A 23243-nucleotide genomic window follows, 5' to 3' on the forward strand; every position below is an offset into this window, starting at 1 on the left:
CACCATTCACCTCTTCTGGTTGTCTTGAATTGAGAAGAGTGTGTTTTTAAATCAAACCAGTACTCCATAAGCTTAATATACTTAATAGTATCCCAATGTTTTCTCTAAAAGCATGATAATGACCACATTAAGACAATTACAAAGTCAGCCTACTATCACCTTAAGAATATATCAAGGATTAAAGGACTTATGTCTCAGCAGGATGCAGAAAAACTCGTCCATGCATTTATCTTTAGCAGACTAGACTACTGTAACGGGGTCTTTACAGGACTCCCTAAAAAGTCCATCAGACGACTGCAGCTCATACAGAATGCTGCTGCTCGAGTCCTAACAAGGACCAAAAAAGTAGACCACATTACTCCAGTTCTTAGATCTCTACACTGGCTTCCTGTCTGTCAGAGAATAGTCTTTAAAATCCTGCTGATGGTTTATAAAGACCTGAATGGTTTAGGCCCAAAATACATTGCTGATCTGCTACTACTTTATGAACCACCTCAACCTCTGAGGTCATCAGGTACTGGTCTGCTTTCAGTTCCTAGAGTCAGAAGGAAACATGGTGAAGCAGCGTTTAGTCATTATGCACCACATATCTGAACACACTCCCTGAAAGCTGTAGGTCTGCTCAAACTCTCACCTCTTTAAAATCAAAGACTAAGACTCTTTTATTTACCACTGCCTTCCTATCTTAGATTATTTTAACCCACTTTAAATTCAAATTTTAATGTAATTTTTAATATATTTCTAATTTTCCTTTTCTTTTCTGTTTTATTATATTTGTCATTTTAATTGTGTTCTTTTATGCCTGTCTGAATGTTTCCAATGCTTTTAATGTGTTAATGTAAAGCACATTGAGTTGCCCTCGTGTATGAAATGCGCTATACAAATAAAGCTGCCTTGCCTGCCTTGCCTTGCCTAATGAGGGAGACCAGTGTCAAAAATTGGTGCCGCTACACTGGTCCGCCTCACTCTTACCTCTTTTGGACCAACGTGAACCAGGTTGTGTTTCCAGGCTGGTGCTCGCACTGGTTTTGGAGCTTGTTGAACTCACAAACCAACATGGCAACCGTTTGTTTTTCCGCCCACTCGAGCCCGTGGAAGAGGCACGTCATGACGTCAGATTTACATGACCGCTTTTCCCAGCAGCACTAGCACAAACTTTCCCTCGCAACAACAACAAGGATGGCGGACAACGGCAGCTTGTCTCCTTGCGGTTCTAGACCAGCAAAGAGTTGGAGCCGCCCTGGAACCGTTTTTTTACCAGCCAGGAGCCGGTTCACTAGCAGTCGAAACACGAAAAACCACCTCTCAATTGAGCGCCGGCTCCGAACCGGCCCTGAAACTGCCTTGGTCGAAAAGGGTTATGTCATGCTTTGCACATTGAGGCAGTGGCTTGCTTGTGCTTCATCTTCTGGATGAAATACCTCTCTTTCAGATGAGTGTTAAAGGTGACATATCACGCTTTTTTCATCAATATATGGGTGAAAGACGTGCCGCTCATTTTTTTCTGTCCCTGAGGTTTAAATAACTTTAAAAATGTGAACATTTCAAAATAAAGTTATAATTTACTTTAAAATATCTTTTTCTTTAGGCCCCTATCTTGAAATGCCTGATTTTATTCAGTTTTGAGATAATATTGAGAGAATGATGGCAAAATTGTCTAAATGGTGTAACCATAAAAATAGAGCACCAAGAGTATAAGTTGTTGAAAAAATGTGTTATGATGTTCTAAACAGCCTCTGAAATACATTGGCATAATCTTAAACAAGTATTTTTTAATACCAAATAATAATAGAGGAACATGGCAGTTCTGAATATTTCCATTAACATGGGGAATCATGTCTGCCAAGTCAAACTTCTGGTATGTCAACTGGTGTAACCACCCATTTTGGAGCCATTTTGAAAAATTTGAGGCAGAAGATCATGTGACAGGATGTGATGTCAAACAGAAGGACCCCTGAAGAACACAACTTGCTACATGTCAAGGCTAGTAACTCTCTCTAAAATTTGACAAAATAGAGCATTTTCAGGTCATGGTCAGGTATGTCTAGAACACATGTCAAATGGTATGACCTCAGTAAAATGTTGATAAACATAAATGATCATAAAATATTTAAATGAATATGAAAAATAGTTTTAAATGTTCAACCCAAGGTCAAGTGTTTAGCTAGTTGTCCACAATAATGTCTGCAAAGTTTGATTTCAATTTGAAATGTCAAGTGGTGTAACCGGGTTACACCACTTGACATTATTTGGTCTAAGAGGTCCCCAAAACATGTCTTTAAAGTTTATGCTCAAAAAAACACTTTGAATTCAGATTTTGGCATGCCTGAAAAACCCTCTTCTTCAGCCCTGCTCAGAACACTCTGTTTTCTCTCTGGCCACGCCCCCTCAGGAAGTGGATGTGCCCTCGGCTCTCCAGCACGTTGATCTAATGTTTACATGTTGGCTGAAAAAGTCGATTTTGCAAGATATGTCACCTTTAAGATGACCAAAAATTATTAAAAGTGTGTCTTATACACCAGATCTTATGGTAGCTCATTAGTGTGGAATGAATTTAAGATCCAGCCTGAAATTGGATGACGACAAATATTCCATGTAAAGCCCTGGGAAGCAAAGTGGTGAGGGAAGTGGTCCACAGACTTTTGGAGGAAGGAACGGATGACCATCTTCTCCTGAACATTGTTTTTGCAGCAGCACATTTCTATAAGAACAGAGCAGAAACTCAGTTCAATGTTGTTTAGCTTTGCACCTCAGGGCCACTGTACCCACAGCCTGGTTAATGGTTATACAGACTTTTTATGCCTACCCATGCTGTTTTAAGTCTTTTTCTAAATCGCTGTTTGATAAAGTGACAAGTGCATAATAGACCGTTACACAAATATGGTTATGACAACAGCTCACTGCATGAAAGAGAGCAGCATGTGTCAAAGTCTTCATTATTTCATCATCTCTCGTTTGCTTCCACCTGCATGCTCTCACACTTTCAAACCTCAAATATGCGGCACAGAAACCAGCCTCCTGCGCTAACTCGTCTTGCTGATTTTAATTGGTAAATTTATCATGCCAAGACAAGAAGGGGTTGTGCTCCACCACAGAGACCTCTGACAGGTGAGAAAAAAAAACAATGATGATTGATTCACACCAATTTAGAAAAAGGAGAAGTAGGAGAAGGATGAGAGGAAGGAGAAGAAGGAGAGGAAAGTTGTGTTTGGTCCTGCAGATTTCTTGTTTTTCTTTTAATGACAAAATAAAAATAAGAAATTGTACTCTCCAAATGAAGTTAACTTCACACTACTAATATAAAGACCAACAGGAGAGATAGTTGTCTAATGAAATGGTTTTCAAGCATTTTGAAGCACAACAAAATGACAAATTTGTATCCCCGTCCCTCGTATCAGATCTCAGACAGACATCTCACAATCTAAACAGATACACTGAATCCCCCTGCATGGACTGAAGCCACTAAGGATAAATGAAGACGTGTGTATGTGGACTAAGAAGCTAGCAGGAGGACTACATACACGCGAGGAGTGATTAGAAAAAGAGAGATGAGAAGACAGAAGGAATGACAGGCAGTGTGCAGACGGTAGGACATACAGGGTTGAAGGAATTAGAGGAAAGAGGATTAGGCCATGCAAAATACTGATGAAACAATCCACTGCTTATCTTATTGTGAAAGGGGAATACATTAATTTGCTTAGCCAGAACAACAGAGGGATGAATTGGGTCTTTATTTTTATTCACCAGCAAACAACATCCCAATTTCAACAACAAAGCTCAGCCTGTTTGGGTGTTATCCTCCAGGAATGCTCTCTTTACAGATCAACAGAAAACCTTCAAGGTAGGAGACAAGCATCCCAAACTCTGTTGTATTTATGTGAAACCTTTCCACATACATTCAGCTCAAACTATAAATATATATATATATATATATATATATATATATATATATATATATGTAAAAAAAAAAAGTCCACTGAGGAATCTCTGCACTTTATAGACAGAATCACAGAGATTGTGTTAAACAACTCCTCCATTGTAGAAAACTCCTGTGTCAGGTAGATACAGTTTTATAGAGGAAGCAAACAAGGGAGCAGAAAGAGGAGAAAAGGCCTTTGTCATGTTGTGTTTATGAGTGCAGGGTGACAAAAGATTCGAGAAGGGTTTTGATTTTTTCTCCAGATTTCATTTTGTGAAAAGCAGCCATGCATCAAGTCAGTGGATGGTGCATTTGAAAAGTGAGATGTTAGCTTACTTTGGGCTAATGTTGCTTACCAAGCACAGAGTTTGGCAAACCTACAAATGTTCTAAATAATATTAGTGCAGAGACACTAATGCTACATGAGGAGGTTTTTTTTTATCAAACTGCCTTGAGAAAATGTGTAAATAAAACAGCTTATTTGGAAGATCTAACCTGTGTCTAATTAACTTTAGTCTTTGTCAGGGACTTAAAAATTAAACAAAGGGCTGTTTTCAATGCCCTCATTACCACTTGGTATCCATGTCTGTAACTGATACAGTGTGAGAAGCACGGTGCATTCAGTTTTATAAATACTCTGAAATACAACCCTTGGATCAGGTTGGCATTTTACATTAATGTCACCTTAGACACAGGTGAATGCTTACAGTCATCATCTTTGTCGGGTCGCCTGCTGTTTTGGCTTCCCTGCATCAAGAAAATGAATTCATCATTATTCAGAATCTGAGTCCCAGTCCGTTCACATGGCCCTGGATAAAAGGATGTTAAATAAATGCAAATATATGGAATGGGGTCTGCATCAGAGGCTGGTGTCAGTACCACCTGGGCCTGTGTGAATATCTGTGTAATTGTAGCTATTTCATTATTTTTACAGTCTGTCAGATGCGTGTTGATTTTTCTGTTTCTATTTGTGTCAGTGTGAAGCTGTTTGTATGTCTAAGATGAAGAAGAAGAAGAAGGAGGAGGAGGAGGAGAAAATTGAAAATGGAAAAGGTAGGTCTGTTTGGTTTCCAGCAGTTTGAGGATCGCACCAACTTTTATTGCCTGAGTGTGTTTCTGAAAGGTGTGTACTAAAGCATTTTCACAGCTCCTTGTTTAGTGCAATGTGAAGGACGTGCTGCCCTTCTGCACCCTCCCATCACATCCTATGAACCCACATTAGCTCTCAGCGCTCTTTGAAGTGCTGCGAGTTTCAGCAGTCCAGCATCACAACCCAAACATTAGACAGCTTCCGGCAGGGAAAAGCGGGAGAGCAATTTGAGGTTGAGCATTACGGCGAACAGTGGCCACATCAAACAAGCAGCAGGGAGCATATTGGAGAGCAAATGTTTTGCCAACATTATGCTTTCGTCTTTTATACGGAGTCAATGATAATGCCTGACTGACAGAACGTACATTATGCTTTTTAAACAAGTGTGCGAGAGGATGTAGAGGATGGAGAGGAATGACTAAGCAATGACATGAATTCATGTTACATAAGGTAAAATGATAGTTTCCTATTCTGCACAGCTTTTGGGTGGTCAAAAGTAAATAGGTTGATCTACCCACCTTCATGAGATACTGTTTTGGATGTCTGCATGCAGCCAAAAATGTTATGACCATGCAAAAATAATAATTCTGATTTATAAAACCGTTAGGACGCTAACTTTACGCAATGTTCCGTTTATAAATCACAAACCACCTGGAGATATCTGCACGTAGTTTAGCCTCATAGTCCGCCCTTTCACGCCCACATTCAGCCATATACAGTCAATGCAAAGAGCTTTATGAATGAAGATGCAGACAAATGAGCCGGAAGATCACAGGTTCTCACAGAGAATCACGGCAACAACAGGGAGGAAGACGGAGAATATAAAGTTTCTGAAACACAAACCGCAGACCCCGTGAATGAAGCGGAGGTCAGAGAGCACGCTTTGTTTGTTTCTTACAGCAGGAGGGACACAAAAGGAATACAAATAAAAATTAAAGCCGCAAGCGGCGATGAACGGGCCCTCGCACACCTGCAACCGTCGCCTACGTGAGCCACCGCCACATGTAAACCACCGTCTGATATTTGCCACCACATGATGTCAAAGCAAGATCTGGGAGTATGTACTGGCTTAGATTGTGCGAATGTTCCAAGTTTTTGGCAGATGCCAAGAAAACCTCAAACTTTAGAGTCTGCCACGCCCCCATTTTTAGTCTGAACAGAATGCCTTTAATGGTTTTATAATCGTCAATATGTCTGCTATAGAATGTTCCTTGTTTGGACTGAATCGGAGAAAAACCCTAGGAGGAGCTCTCAAAAGTATGCATCCTTATTTGGGCATCATTCTTCACATTCAAAGCTGTATGTGCGTTTGCCGCCCCGCCTCAACGCCTGCCACGCCCACAATTTTAGTCTGAACGGAATTCTTCAAACAGTTTTTAATCGTCAAGGTGTCTACTATAGGTTGCCCTTGGTTTGGACTGAATCGAAGAAAAGCCCTTGGAGAAAATTGCGAAAGTATGCACCCTTATTTGGACGCCATTTTTCATGTTAAAAGCTAGGTGGCGCTCTTCCTGTTGAGTTTGGGATATGGGTGCAAGAGGCTTTTTTGTGCGTCCTGATGCCATGAATATGCGTATAGATTTTCAAGTATGTAGCTCAAATTAACTTCTATAAGGAAGGGTTTTTGAAAATTGTAGGGGGCGCTAGTGAGCAAATTTTTTCGACACCCATAAAATGTCGCAATTTTCCCAAGGCCTGATGAGTGTGTTGGATGAGGTGAGATTACGTGCATTTTAAAGTCACAAAAATCCATTTTCCGACATTTTTTTTTGATGCCCCGCCCCAAAGTCTGCCACGCCCACAATTTTAGTCTGAACGGAGTGCCCTTGATTTGTTTTAATCGTCAATGGGTTTACTCTAGAATGTGCCTAGTTTGGACTGAATCGGAGAAAAGCTCTAGGAGAAATTAGCAAAAGTATGCACCCTTGCACGGACCCATTTCGGCCCCATTTTTCATGTGCCAAGCTAGGTGGCGCTCTTCCTGTTGAGTTTCGAAAATGGGTGCAAGAGGCTTTTTGTGCGTCCTGATGCCATGAATATGTGTAGGACTTTTCATGCATGTAGCTCAAAAATACTCTATGCGTAGGGTGTTATTTTTACCTCTAGGGGGCGCTACTGAGAATTTTTTTGCGAGACCTATAATTACTTGCAATTTTCACCAGGCCCGATGAGTGTGCAAAAATATCCGCGCTTTCATTCACGTTCAGGGGTGGCGGAAGAAAGAACAATCCTTAGGGTTACAATAGGGCCTTCGCCACCAGCGGTGCTCGGGCCCTAATAAAAATATGGAGTGACTCCACGTCGCTGCAGCGTGTATCCATCACCAGTGCCAGATCATCCATCATTCATCATACACACGGTCTCACTGCAGTGTTTCATGTTTACAGGACACACACTTTTATTTCACATTACAGAGAGCTCACGTCCTTCAGAGATCTCCTCTCTGATATTATCTGACAGAAGTTTGATCCATGACATATAAGTGTTAATGTGCTGGTTCATCACGGGCAGCTTGGCCTGTGCTTTGACTTATTATGATGATATGTAAGATAATAACTGTGAGAACCGGGAATGGCTTTACTCACACTTTTCTCATTAACACAGTAAACACATGCAGGTGAGGAAGATGTGATGAAAGTGTGAGAAAGCCGGGGCCGTGTCTCTGCGCTTTGTGTGCTCTATACAGCAGTCTTTATTAAAAGTATAACTACACTCAGTGACTCTGTACAGCAGTCTTTATTAAAAGTATAACTACACTCAGTGACTCTGTACAGCAGTCTTTATTCAAAGTATAACTACACTCAGTGACTCTGTACAGCAGGCGGCAGTAGCTCAGTCCATAGGGACTTGGCTTGGGAACCGAAGGGTCGCCGGTTCGAGTCCCAGCATGGACGAAGTTTGGCAAGTGGACTGGTGGCTGGAGAGGTGCTGGTTCACCTGCCTGGGCACTGCCGATGTGCCCTTGAGCAAGGCACCGAACCCCCAACTGCTGGGGTGCGCTGGTTGACGGCAGTATCCTCACTCTGACATCTCTGACATGTTCACTGCATGTGTGTGCATTTGTATGTATATACCAAAAAAACTGTATGTGTAGCATGTCCAAAAATAGCATGAGTGAAAAAATTGAATTTCCCCCCTGGGGATCAATAAAGTACCTTTCTTTCGAGAACAATTAATGTGACATTGCTAAGCATGGGGTCACCGCAGAGTTAGCTAATGTTATTACCCGTCTTTCTTACTGATCTTCCAGTTGTGTAAGAAGCTTGATTCTGATTGGTCAAAACCCCTTGACAGCGGTTATTAACTTTCACTAACATGATCAACACCAGAGACAAACTGATCACACGTCATGTCAAATCAATCCACAGAAAAGAGTTCAGACACATTTAGCTTCTGCTTGTTGACACCATAGACCGTAAGGTGAGGGGAAACCGTTAGCTTCTGTTAGCATCATATTGGTAAGCAATGGGGCTAAAACGTTAGCTTCAGTTAGCATGCTAAATCAGCAGGCTACGGACGTTTCCATATTGGATTCTGTCCATCAATATGATGAGGGAGCGGAGCAGGTGAGAGAAACTTTAGGTTAGTGATCTCCACAAAGAAAGTTAAACCATGAGCGGTGGTGATGATAGCAGCAGGGTTCAAAGTTGTGACATTAGTTTCTTTTTAAAGGTGTGTGAACCACAGAGCTCAGAGAAGAAGGAGAGCTGAATGAGGACAGTTTCATGTTCAATGCACCACAACAGGCAGAGAAGAATCCATCACCATGGAACGATCACTGATGAGGAATCACTGGAACTATTTTTAAAAACTGTAAACATAAATCATCTAAATCAATACAATAATCTTTAATCAATGTTTTTAAAAGTGTGTTTGTATTTTAAGTCAGTATCTGGGTAATAAGCGTGATAATGTATGGTTAGCAGGTTGTTATGGGAAAAAGAATCCCGACAGGGTGAGACTAGACCCCGACGTAAAGCTCATCAGTGTCCTCCTTGTAGGTTAACGTCCACATGCCTGTTCTGATTACAGATATTATCACCTTAACTCTAACATATAACTCTGATTTAGTATACAGAGCCACAAGTCTGTCAGGCTTGCCATCTACATCTATGGTCACAATTTATCATTACCCATAATTCACCATGTTAACTTCTCAATCTGAGTAATCTAATTCAGTCTGGACAAAAAAATATGATGCATTTGAGACCATTAAGATATTTTGTAAATGTATAAAGACTTATCCACTGCTCACAGTTCTCTGACAAACATGACTGGTGATGGTTAGGTCAGGAGACAAAAAATGCTTGATCTCAACAAAAAAATCCTAATGATGGTTGACAGAAATGAATGCTTGTAGGCGGCTAAGTATCGTGACTGTTGAGAGATACTGAACAAGCTGCAGCATGTCATGATGAAGTCAGACAAACCAACCAAATCTCCTCTCTGAGATCTTTTGTAACAGAACCACTTTGAATTACTGCTGATAAGGGTTGCAAAATTCCGGGAATTTTCAAAGTTGGAAACTTTCCATGAGAATTAATGGGAATTGACTAAACTGAAGGTTGGCTCTTAATAGGGAACTTAAATATAGTTGGGGAAAATATATTTGAGCACAATCCTGACTAAAACAACCAGATTTCATCAAGTACAGTTGAATATCTCTGCTATTCCTCAATCACATGCACATAGCACACTGCTTACTGCAGGGCTATTGAGACCACGCCCCCTACATGCACTGTGCATTCCTCCATCACATGCACACATGATTTCTATTTCGGATGGATGTCTGCTTACGACAAAACAAATATTTATGCTTGGATATGACACCTTTCCATTAAATTACCCTCAACTCCCAGTTAATTCCCATTAATTCCCATAATTCCCATGGAAAGTTACCAATTTGGAATATTTCCAAAATTAACCTGCTTAACCCTTAAAGACCTTGACCATTTTTGGGGGCGCCAGACTCTCCTGTATTTTTCTTGTTTTTCTAACCTATTGAAGCACTCAGCATCAAGTGCCATACATCATTTTATTCAGGAGAACCTTATCTTGCACTGTGCTGCATTTAAAGTACCAGTTTTACTTTAGTTTTGTCTGAAAATGGATGAAAATACTTAAGTTTTTTAAAAATCGTCTGGAAATTTAGGTCATTTTTTACTGTGAACTCAGACAGAACATCAGGAAGTTTTGTTTTGTTTTGTTAGAAAGTTGTACTTAGGTGTTTTAGACTTCCAAATAATTTTTTCTCACTATCAAACCTTTACTGAGCAAGTTACAGCCATTTATTATAGTATTTTCTAAGACGTTTTTAGTGGAAAAAGCAGGTGTATTCTTATGTTTGATTTACTGACCCTGTGGATATGTGTAAAAAAGGTCTTAGAGTAAGTAGAGATGTTATTATATCATAAATTAGGACACAGAGGTAAAAGGGCCTTTTCAGATAAATACATTCTGATCATGAACACATGCAAACATGGTAACAAACAGTGGAAACTGTGTTCATAAATGAATTGAAATACACTTAGTGCAAATAAACAAATTGCAAATAATTTTCACTAACCATGAACATAATGAGAGAGATGTTAATTATTTAGTAAAAATGAGCAAAAAGTTCAGACGATCTTCACCAATTATACACATAAATTACAGAAACATATATACTATATATGTCCTGGAAAGGATCGATGCAGCTGCTGCACTCCTCCTCTCTGCCCCAGCTGTGTCTGCGTCAGAATCAGATGACTCCTCGGCAAAATTTGATAAAATTAGAAACAGTGCCTCTTCTGTTGTGTACCTTCGTGTTGTCATTTCTTTTCTGTGTTGAGTTCAAATAACGTGCAAATCTGTTCGATTTTGCTGTCCCGTTTTGTATACGGATTCTCCGTCTTGTTTTCCGCTCTTTACATTCAAATTTCCCCCCAAAAACACGTTTATTGGTGGAGTAGAAGGTTGTCATGGCGAAACACATCCTGGACATTTACATTTTGAACCAATCGATACACAGGGGTGGGACTAAGCATCTACACCCATTGCCAATTGGCTCAGAGGAAGAAACTACAGAGGTTTCCCTGACGAATCAATGCTGCAAAATGGGATGGCGTCATCACGGTCACCACGCAGCCGATGAATATGCAAATGAGACAAATTAGGTATTTATGGAAAGCGGAGAATGTCCGCTGTAACTGAGTTTTTAAAGCTTGTTGATAGGATCAGCGGTTCAAAAGTTATTAAACATTTAAGAAGAAGAGCTATTTGTGGCCGCCGGCGGCCTTCTCGGTCTTTGAGGGTTAACTTCCCATGGAAATTTACCGGAAACTTTAAGGAAATTTACCGGAAATGTTCCACCCCTTTGCAACCCTACTGCTGATAGCATACAGTGTTAGCTTGGAAGGTAGGAGAGTGCTTGCATAGCCTGTATCACAACCACAAACTGAGGCTGTTGTATTTTCAGATGAGAACAGTCTCTAATTTCCCATGAGATGGGCCCGACAATAAGACTGTTTTCCTTTCAGATAATGTTTCTGTTGTATTCATGTTGAGCTGCAGTGCTGCAGAGTTAAACGTATAAGTATTTTGAGCAAGCACTGTCCATTTATTTACACACACAGGAGCCTGCTGTGGAGTTTTAACACTCTATTTGAAGCAGCATGACGTTAAATCTTTTGAATGCTTGTTTTCAAAATACCCAGGAGGGAGAGTTGTACAGTTCTGAGTTATGTTGATTTTATTGCCTTTTCATTTAAATTTAACTACCATTTAAACTCTTTCCAGCACTATCACACTGTGGTAGATATTTTATGCAATGGCTGAAGCCTCATTCTCCAAGCCTGCAGCAAAAACAATCCCCGAACTTTGCATTGCATTGCATTTTTATGAGCTGAATGATGGGAATTACCTGGACAATTGTTTTTTTGTGTGTTAAATCGTTATTTAAAGGAAGACGTGCAAAAACATGTCCGTGTACCTTTACAGTATTTTGTTCATGTGTACCTAGATTAACATGCCTGAGTCCATCCCACAAACATGTCAACATCAACAAAGACACCAAGTCATATTCAGTTCAATTATTTGATAATCTTTCAAGTCATAAACAAACCAGATTCAGCCTCAACCTCTTTCAATTTATCTCATCAGTGTTCAGCTCCAGCTCCTCAGCTCATCCTGCATCCTTCCCTCACCACCACCAGCAGTGTCTGAACTCCATCGGGGGTCTCTTATCCTGTTCTTGGTCTCACTCCCCCTTTAAATGCATCACGATGGAGTCTAATCGCCAAAGACATTGCACATTTCTCACAAGTGTACTCAGTTCTCTGTTCAAAACACGTTACCTAAGACTCAAGTGTGCTGAGTTAAGTTAAATGCACGTGTTCTTTTTTTGTTTCAGCATTGTGATTTAAAGGTTCAAATTTTCAAAATTGAAGGTTTTAGAACAATAAGAAAACCAGACTCTGGGCCAATGTAGAATGAATGGTTTGATCCAATGTGCTATTTCAGATCTGCGTGCATCAAAAGGACGAGTTGCCTTATTATGCTTTCTGCTGGTAGAACAGTATCCTCCAACACCCTCCTCTGCATAAGTTGGCTGACCTGCTGCACTTTAAGCAGAATTTGCATTTCAGTACTGTTATGATATGCATGTGCTTACATTAGCCAACATCAAAAGTTAAAATGAAGGGGATGGAAGGAAAATGAATAAAGAAGCAAGATCAGTACCAAGATGAAAAACCATGCTACCATGCACACTGGGCAGAGGCACTAATAAAGGTATGATACTGAGCAAAATATAAAGGTCTATGAATTTAACTCTAATGTTACTTTCCAAAGAAAAGAGCATTTCATTACAGAGAAATTACAAAAGACATGCTCATTGTGTGTTTGTCACGGCAACTCTTGGGTTAGATGCAATGCAACACGCCAGACAAATTAGTTTTAAAGGTGACATATTACATTTTTTTCATCAATATATATTGGTCTAAGAGGTCCCCAAAACATGTCTTTAAAGTTTATGCTCAAAAAAACACTTTGAAATCAGATTTTGGTCTGCCTGAAAAGCCCTCTTCTTCAGACCTCCTCAGAACACTCTGTTTTCTCTCTGACCACGCCCCCTCCGGAAGTGGATGTGCCCTCGGCTCTCCAGCACGTTGATCTAATGTTTACATGTTGGCTGAATATACACGGCTGCTCACAGACCCGCGTTACTTCAACCCTCTGAATCTGATCCAGAATCTGATCCTGATGGAGAGGCGCCTGCAGCAGGACCTTTCTGAAGGATTGGTCACAGATTTAGTGTTTCTTGTTGTTTTATTTATCAGTATGTCGACGTGTGTCTTGGTACACAGCTACCAACATGTAGCTATGTGGCTATGCTAACTAGCGCTAGCACTTATCCATGATAAATAAAAATCATCCACTAGATCTTCAAATCTGCAGACGTGGGGAGTAAAACCGACCTCTGCCAGAAAGGCAGCAGGACCTTTTCTGAAGGATTGGTCACAGATTTAGTGTTTCTTGTTGTTTTATTTGTCAGTATGTAGACGTCTGTCTTGGTACACAGCTACAGCTGCGACATGTAGCTATGTGGCTATGCTAATTAGCGCTAGCACTTATCCATGATAAATAAAAATCATCCCCTAGATCTTCAAATCTGCAGACGTGGGGAGTAAAACCGACCTTTGTGTTTATTAAGACAGCCTACAACTAGCATGCCTCCCTCCTAAGCTCCTTGTTAGCACACATGTGTGCAGGTAATGAAAAACGGAGGAGGGATTCAGTATTATTTTATACAGTCTATGGGCTGAACAAGCTCCGAGCTCTGACTCCGTGACAGACCGGATATTGTTGTTACGTAATAAAAACACTGAAGTCTGAAACAGCTCGTTTCACACACATTTACAGAAAGGTGGAGAAATCAGAACAGGGGCAGAATGGATTCTTTTCATTTTCAGGGGGTTTGTAGATAGGGACACATATTTCAGGTAGAGAACCATTAAAAAGTCGATTTTGCATGATATGTCACCTTTAAGTGATATAATAAAAAATGAAAATGATAATTTCATGAAATAAAGGCTTCAGAACTATTTCACAAAAACACAAAACTCTCAGAAATGAAATGTCTGCCTTTGAATCCATTATTTAAAGTGAAATTAACTAGATCTCAATGCAAATACATTTTGTCTGGGAGAAGAGTGTTTCACAACATAGCTGTGTTTCCAGGTTTTGGATGCAGAGAAACTATTCATGTGATTCAGAACACTGAAATCCACAAATATATTTTAAAGCACCATAACTGAAAGCAATGAAATGTGCCTCTTACTCTTTGGTGGACAGTTTTAGTTCAAGTGTTTCACAGCACCATGAGTGCACATATTTTTGGAATGAACGACCCTTCAGGGAATCAGACGTGTGACCTGACATTAACAAAACCAAACTGACAGCAATCGCTTTTTCCTACAGCTGTTGTGAGATGAATTACAAAGAAACATTATATGATTAGTCAGGGATATGGTGTTAGCTGACAAGAAACAACTCCTTTTTTAGGTACAAGAGAGCATGTTGCTTTGGTAGCAGTTTGACTCCTCTTACTGAGGGAAACTCGTGGCTCTTTCATGAGTCAGTGCGAGGCGGATCTAATGCATCTTGGCAATGAATAGTGTCCATTGATCCCAGCACGCCACACTCACTTCCTCTTTACACAGCCCCTTGCATGTCTCATCATTGGGGTTTTTTTTGTGTGGGAGTGTCACCACACCAATCCTCGGATCCTAATAGAACACAGAAATCCAACGAAGATGAGAATTTATATAACTTACACGTCTCCTTCGACAGTCCTGAATGAAATGCCAAGAGGAGGAAAATCTCAGATCTATTTATTTGACACTGATTAGGAGTGACTTATGATTTCAGGGCACGGCAGCAATTGCAAGGCCAGGAAGGTCATGTTTACGTTGACTGATGAAATGAAGACACTCCAATCAAAAACCCTCCAAACAGACAAACAGAAAATCGCGTAGCACAGTTGACCTCAGACCTGTGGTATTAAGGCAGAAAATGTGGTATGACCTGCTCTTTTCTGAGAGCACGGAGAGTGCCTCAGCGCACAGCGACAGCAGTATCAGTGTGAGATCTCCTGAAGAGGAATGGAGCTGTAATGTCATTTATCTGCAGGCCTCTGTTAACGTTTGCTCCAAGGGGAAGTACGAAATTGAGATAAAAGCTTGTGACCAATCGAGTGTCAGCTTGCCTAGTGCCTGGCTGCGCTGATGACGTGCTGATAAAAGCAACAGATGAGAACACTGCTACTTCTTCAGATCTCGGTGGCTTCATTTATCTGGGGCCCTGCATAGGATATTAGTCTGTAGAGCTTGCAAACGTTATACCAAAATCAATACTCGGCTGACTGGTTTGCTCTGTTTTTATTATGGGTTTGGTCGTAAAGTTAAGTATGAGTCATTATCAAGAACAGCATAATTTCCCAGGTTTATGTCATTAACGAGCACCTCTCACTCCTTGGTCCCTTCAGTGGTGATCTTTGTAATGAATGCAGAGAGTGCAGTGGTCCTGGAGGGTGACATGGGGTTTCATGGGGAGCTGTAAACTTAGCTCTTGCTATGCTGCAACCTCCCCATGGGGCTTATGTTGTCTAATCAAGACAATGGACTTCGATCCAGTTGATTATACAACTCTTTAAAAGTATATTACCTTTCAACTCAGCATGATTCATAGTGTGTGCATGTCGACCCAGGCAAAGCTTTTCATATAGTCCTTTTTTAACTTGAAGACTCCTTTTTGGTTGCGTGGATCACACTGCCTAAGCAAAACTATAAAAAGATGTAAGATAGGGATTCATGAAAACATCTTTGGGGGATTAAACAATATTTGTTAGTCATATTTGACCAACTGCTGGTGATGCCTTGCCACCTGCTGCAGCCTTGCCTTCCATCCTCTTCAAAATATATTCAGCAGCTTAATGGTGGCAGAGATACCTCTCAGACTTCTGTGTCATTTGTGAAACACTACGGCTGTTTCCGAAACGGCCTGCTACATACTACTTACTAATGTAGTAGGCAGTAGGTATTGCCTACTACATACTGCATTTGAATTTAGTATGTAGTATGACTGTTCTGTCCGATCTGTCATGCAGCATGTTGAGCATAGACTGTAAAAAGATGTTGAGCCAGACTTCGCTGGATTTCCGGTTTCGGAAAGCGGAAGTAAACAACGGCGAAGCCGATAAATAAAAAGCTTATTTAGCATCCATTTATGATTTAAAAAGTTAGGAAGTGGTTTATATGTAATTTGATAACTTTCACAGCACCTAAAAACGGATTTCCTCTCGTCAAAAAATGAGGAAAAAGAAAAAGCAGAACGAGCGCTGTGCATTGTGGGAAACAGTACGCGAGGCAGACTGGTCCGATGCACACTGAGATATTTTCCCGAATCAGTAGACATCCGGGGAGTTTTGGCATACTGCAGATTTTGCTCTTGTTCACATACTACTTACTACATACTGAATTTTGGACATATCAGTACGTACTGCTAGTATAGTAGGCGATTTCGGAAACAGCCTACGTCTAGATTTCAGACAGAGGTAGACCAAAGAGGCCAAGCATTTCTAGCAAGCCACTGTCAGTGTTCACTGGCAGGTTGTATCAGGTGTAGCTAGCTTCCTACTGAAGCTAACGTTAACATCAAATTTCAGAATCAGAATCAGCTTAATTCGCCAAGTATGCTTGAACACACAAGGAATTTGACTTTAGTAAACTGTGCTCTCTTTGTACAAGGCATAAGAATAGGAATAAGAATAAGAACTACAATAAAAAATAAAATGAAAATATTTGAAAAGGGATCTTCCTTTGAGTGCTGACCATTTTCTGACATGATTCATTTTAAACAATAAAGAAACAGAGTGTAATGAGGTCTATACACCATAGAAAATCTAAAGGGGTAGGATTAGATACGTTTTAAACTTCCTCCTACTCCTTTTCACACATGTAAAGTAAATTATTTCACTGCTTGCTAATATTGATTTTGTTTCTTTTGTAAAACTGTTTCTTTTTATTTTATTTTTTCTTCTTGAATGTTTGTGTAACTCTTTCTTCTTTTCTGCTTTTTTTTTTTATTGTATTTTTACTTTTACATGTTCAAAATAAAGTCATCAAATCAAATCAAATCAAATAACACTATGTTGAGTTATCCCAATAAGGTTGCTTGAAAACACAAAACTGCTAACAATAGCCTACACCTTAGGGGTTTTTCGACCGGAGTAACTACTTGCGTTTTAACCGGTGGACCCAAGGTCTAAATTTAGTTCAGGGGTAGATAATCTCCCCCCTAAAAAGTCCCTTCTAGGAGGGTAGTACTTTTCAAAGGTCCCGGGGCTTTCAGGGGGCGGGGCCTGCAACAATGAACATGTCTGATTGGTAGATTAACTGCAGTGTTTTTATTCCGCCCAGTAAACTGGAGACCTTCAGCTGAACGTGTCAGTGTTTGTGGAGTTTACACAGCTGTTGAAACACAGAGGGAGTTCCTGGGAATGCAAACTAGTTTAGTTTTTATTAAGATTTCAAAAGATATGTAATGATCGTCTAAAGACGTTTATGAGGGATAATAATAATAATAATTTTATTTGTTGAGCACATTTCATTTCCAGGTTACAAAATGCTTTGTATGGGCAGTAAAATAAAATATGCAGATCATAAAAACACACAAGTCAAGATAAAGAAATAAAACATATTTTAAAAGACATAAAATTCCCCTAAAAAAACTCTAAAGAAATAAAATCATTTTAAAATATATTTCTTAAGATGGTTAAAATGAAATAAAATCCAATAAAATAAAAGTGTGTTTTAAGAAGGGATTTAAAAGAGTTTACTGACTCAGCTGACCTGCATCCGGCTGAAAGTTTACAGTTAACAGGGTCGCTGTTTAAACCAAAACACCGGCCCATCTCTGCCACGGCTTTTTGAGTTCAAAAGGATTTTAAAGGCGTGTTGAAACGTCTTTGCTACTCGCGCTTATCTCCTCTCACGTGTTGATTCAGTGAATCCATCTGTGATGAAATATAGCACCATCTAAAACAGACCAGCTGAGTCTCTTCATGCTAACAGGCTAACTGTTGTGTTGCTCATAATGATACCTGCCTGTCCGTCTGCTTCTATGGTGTCATCTGTGATGAATGGCATTCCTCTTTGTTTTACTGCCCTCTACTGGCCTGGTGTAGTGCATTTACTTTGTTTTTCTCCATACGTCACTGGCCTGATTTACACAATCTACCCGGGACTTCAGCCCGCGGTCCAAACGCAGACAACAATGGGGGACCAGGAACCTTTTAGTTCAGGGGAAAGTAGTTCTGGGGGCTAAAAGACCCCGGAACACTTGGTCACCTCTAGTATTTAGGGTCTTGTTCAATCTTAATAGCAGATGCTACTCAGTGTATGTGTAATGAAGAGTACTTTTTAAAAAAAAACTTTATCTTAAAAACTAGATAGTAATGAAATGTCCTTATGTGTAAAACTTGATTACCTCTGTAGTTAGCAAGCTAGTCAGTTATGCTAACAATAACCCATGATGCTTGAGTAAACACAGCTTTAGTCATCTCGTTCATTTTTGTGGTTAAAAGGTCCAGCCCTTCACACTCTTTCTTCTTGAAACAGCGTCATGCAAAATAAACTCAAATGTTGAGCAATTACTCAATTAAAGCCAAACACACTAGAAATAAAGGAAAGCCATAAAAGAAGAATCACTGTTCTTACCTTGAAGTCGCAAATGCATGTCACCATGTTCCCAATTCTTAAACACTCCCCATCGAACTTGCATGTGTTAGTGTCGCACAAAAACAGGTCCGTGTCCCGGTCATCAAAACCTGGAGGAGCAGAGCCAAAAAGAGACATCAGTGACTAAGTGCTTCTCTGTTCATCCCTCCAGCAACTCAGAGCTGAACTCCACTCAGGGTCAGTCATAATGAGTGTCAGCCATTAGTCATGGCTCCCACAGCACGATACACACTTTGATCACACACTGTGCACTTTGAAAAGACAATGCTAGTACGCATTCCTGTCCTTAGCTGCCAACATGATGAAATACAGTTAAAGCACACTGGTCCCTGGACTCTACTGGTGGGATGAACAAAAGATTTCTCTTCATTTGGCGTTTTGATGATAGTAGAGCAGAATGCTGTCTAATGTGTCAGTCCAAAATCCCATAGGTGCTCAATAGATGTGACATCTGGTGTCTGCCAGAGTCTATCATTCATGTAATTGTGAGCACTGTATGAAAGAATCTGCATGTTCTTTGTTTCTCAGCTAATGTATTCAACTCTTTCTTCTAATATTTGTTTGTTTACAAAAACACACTGACTGCCGGGGCATTGTCCTGGAGAGGTAAACCTGGTGCATGAACCCATTCAGGCTGCGTTAGAGATCTCAAATGACTTCAACAAAGCATCCTGAATCAAATCAAAGAGTCACATGGGCATGAGACTGTAGACTGAGCTTGAGGCTATTAGTCTACCTGAACTGATTGCTTATAGAAAGCAGCTCCATGTACATTTTGGCTTTGCATTTTAACGTGCATGAGTCTAAATTGAACCAAATACCAGCTGACATCAATGTTTGCTGTCAATGTTACTGTTAGATCAGGAAAAAATGACATTCCCTGCAGGGCCTGTTTGCCCTCAGGGTGAAAAGGAGAAATGTTCTGTTTGGTGTAAATACAAATAACAATTGCTGGTGTACAAATTTAATTATGATGAAATACTAAAGACATTTGCACAGGCAAAAGTCTTCATTTTGTAACGAACAAAAAAGTCCACTAACATTTAATTTTGCAGAGACTTTGGCATAATTCTAATAATAAAGTCCAAGAGAGTTGTATGTTTTTATCTCTCCTAGGCTGCTGCATATTTCCAAAATAAGACTCTCAGTTTAATTATCCAGAGTAGGTTTGGAGAATTTTGTGTAAAAACATGCATTATTATGCATCCCTGCAATCTGCTACATCAGCGTTAAGAGACACTAGCGCTTGACTGATAAAGCAATGCTTATATAAGCTTATCACTGATATATCAGTACCAGCATTAATCTTCAGATATGCAACTTGAATATCAAATACATTCATGAATCCTCTGAATTGCTGCATCTGTCAATTGACCAGATTTATCATTTTAAGCTTAGTTTCACATTTTGTGTTCATATGTTTTGCATTCATAATATTTGATAAGCATTGAGGCAGTTTGCAGCTGAAAGCGAAGCGGCTGAGGGTCATCACCTCTAAGTCTGTGGCCATAGTTCTCAGTGGATTGCTCCCTATGGGAGGGGAGTAAGTCGTCTTAGCCCCAAATGAAGGTGCTCCAGTTTCTCTGGGTCTTGTTCGTGAGAGTAAAATGGATTGAGACATTGACAGGTGGGTGGGTGCAGCATCAGCAGTAATGCAGGGACTAACACACCATTGTTAAGGGGGAGCTGAGCTTGAAGGTAAAGCTTTCGATCTACCAGTCAGTCCTTGTTCCAACCCTCACCTTTGGTCATGAGCGTTGGGTAGTGACTGAAAGAATGAAATTGCATGTGGCCAAAGTCAGTTTCCTTCAAGTCTTAGAGATAGGGTCAGGAGCTCGAACATGCAGAGAGAGCTCCAGGAAGAGCTGCTGCTCTTTTACATTGAAAAGAGCAAGCTGAGGTGAGTCGGGTGTTTGATTAGGATGCCTCTTGGACACTTCCCTTTAGAGGTTTTTATTTTTAAACATGCCCAACAGGAAAGAGACCCCAGGGTAGACCAAGAGCTTGCTGGAGGGATTATGTATCCCATCTGGTCTGGGAACACCCCAGAATCCCCAAGGTGAGACTAGAAAGCGTAGCTGGGGAGAGGGACATCTGGGTCAACCTGCTAAGGCTGCTGCCACCATGACCACACCCCAGACAGGCAGAAAAAATATATGAATAGATATTTCAGATATTCTGTATGCATGCAAATGTGTTTAACTCAAAACCTGAGGTTTCTCTTTATTTGAGTGCAGCAAAAATATCCTAAAACTCTGAATCTTTCTTGGAAATGAAAAAGCTGTCACCAACCCTCCTTGCAAATAAAGCACAGCAGGGTCTTTGTGGAAAACAAACACAGTGAGGACTGCAAAAACTCATACTGTGACAGGATATATATGTTGACTGTACACCATACATTGCGGTGGTTATTGTGTCAATGGTAAGTAAGTGAAACCTAATGAATAACTTCAGAAGTCATAGTAGCTTTCAGACTTTGTAGAATGGATCATTTAAAGAACATGAAATGAGGCATTCCATACAAAAATACTGTTATTCAAGAAGAGCCTGAAGTCCAGAGAGCGTGGTAAAATAGGAATTTGAAGCAAGCATCAAAGTCACTGATCATGAGGTTGAACAGTGTAGGGTTTGTCCCTTTATTTGTCTCAGTTCATGCTTTGTGGCTCGATGAAAAACTGGTTTTACTCAGAGCGCTGAACACCAAATATTTTACCCATGTGACCGTGAACAAGCAAACATGCATCATTGATGGTTGCTTCATTTTGAAGAAGTTACAGCCTTCATAGCTTAATGTGTGTCTTCTTTTGTTTATGACACAGTTGATTAAGGCAGGTGTGAAAAATGCATCTGCTCCTCCAGATGGTGAGGTACGAACATTTCGCAGAAGCTTCAGACTTATCCTTCAGGTTATTTAAATCACCTGTTTTTAACCAAGCATCTCCAGTGCTCACACTTGTCTCCTGACTGGTTGCTCAGCTGATCTTTTACAGATATTCATTTTTGGCATGCAGTCCTCTGCAGAGAGAATAAATGTCAAGTCCAGGCCACAGCTCTCCAGCAGCAGGTGGGATGTCTCTGTCAGGCTCAAGGATACTTCAGCATAGGGATGGGCGATATTGAAAATGATGTTATCATGATAAAATATTTCATATCAGTGGATATCGATTATTATAACAATAAATATTAAATCATTATTTCATTTGATTGTTAAGTCAGATTTTTGCTCCTGAGTGAAAGTTGGAGAAAGCAGACAGTTTGTTAGTTTGTATCTGGATTTAGTTTTCTGATGAACTTCTTGAATCCATCATTTCTGACAGTGCTAACAGGAAGCAGGTCTTTAATGGAAGATGAGATTTTTGTGAAGTTTTAGTTTGTAGATTCTTATTTTTCTCAGGTTGAGTTTATTTCCATAATTTGATTTACATTTACAACAAATATAAATCACATTACATTCTGTGTGTCAGTTTATACAGTATTGTTTTGAGTTGTGCTCTCCCCTTTTACATTACTAAGGGTTACAGGCAGAGTGATGTTGTTTCCCACAGTGCAGTTAATCCATCACGGTTATTAAGTGTTCAGTTGTCCTACGGTCGTGGTGAACATTAAACATATTCACAGCAGAAGTTGTCTCTGTGCTCTTCCTTTCCCCACATCCTGAAAGTATATTTAATGAAGTGTATGAAGTTAATAGTTAACACAGAGTTGACTCAGTGTCAGACTTATACATAGTATGGAAGGAAAATACATCAATTACAGATGCAACAGCTGATGTAAATAGTTTGAACAGAAATTGAAACTGCATCAGACACAACACAGCCTCATTAAATTTCAAGGCGCTGCATCCCTTATTTGTCTAAAGTAAAGCTCTAAGAGGTTTCCAGATGAAGTCTCTACCCAGGATAAATATAAACCCTCACCTGCCTCTCTCTGTCTAGCATAGTCTTGATCTATTCACTTATTGAAGCACTTGTTTGCGCTTTCACTATATCTCAAAAGTGATGGTCAGATTGGTCAAGTTTTATACTGGACACTCAGACTCAGCCCCTCCTGTAACCTTACTGAAATAACTAATGTCCTTTTTATATCCAAAAGCCCTCTTGGTATGGAACAACCTGTCAGGAAATAATACCCTATGGTAGAGAATATGGAAGAGAAGTCTTCCTCTAAAAATGAACCTGCTATTTGCCAGGGCTCCTGAATGACCATGAAGTGCAGGCTCTCAGTGCAAAAATACAATAATCCCGCCAAGAACAGTGACATGAGAGGCCTTGACGCTTGGATTGCATGGATGGAACAAAGCCCTCAGCCCCAAGAGGACCATACAAGGCAATCTGGAAACCCACAAAAAAATTGGCACCCTGGCAGCTGACATGTTGATGATGCTCACAGGGGAGAGGCATTGTTGTGTTGACAATCAAACTGCTGGCTGGGAGTATACAAATGATAGGAAAATATC

At 40.1% G+C, this 23243-nt stretch overlaps 1 protein-coding gene across 2 annotated transcripts in view; it reads right to left on the minus strand.

Moving 5' to 3' along the window:
* Window positions 1-23243, minus strand: part of tmeff2a (transmembrane protein with EGF-like and two follistatin-like domains 2a) — a 202854-nt gene that overhangs the window by 159412 nt on the left and 20199 nt on the right. For both annotated transcript variants that reach the window (XM_034693327.1, XM_034693326.1), the window contains exon 2: window positions 18767-18876. In XM_034693327.1, coding sequence (XP_034549218.1) covers window positions 18767-18876 — 110 coding nt within the window. The remainder of the gene's footprint in view (window positions 1-18766; window positions 18877-23243) is intronic.

This window comes from Notolabrus celidotus, chromosome 10 (assembly GCF_009762535.1).
Source record: "Notolabrus celidotus isolate fNotCel1 chromosome 10, fNotCel1.pri, whole genome shotgun sequence".
NCBI lineage: Eukaryota > Metazoa > Chordata > Actinopteri > Labriformes > Labridae > Notolabrus > Notolabrus celidotus.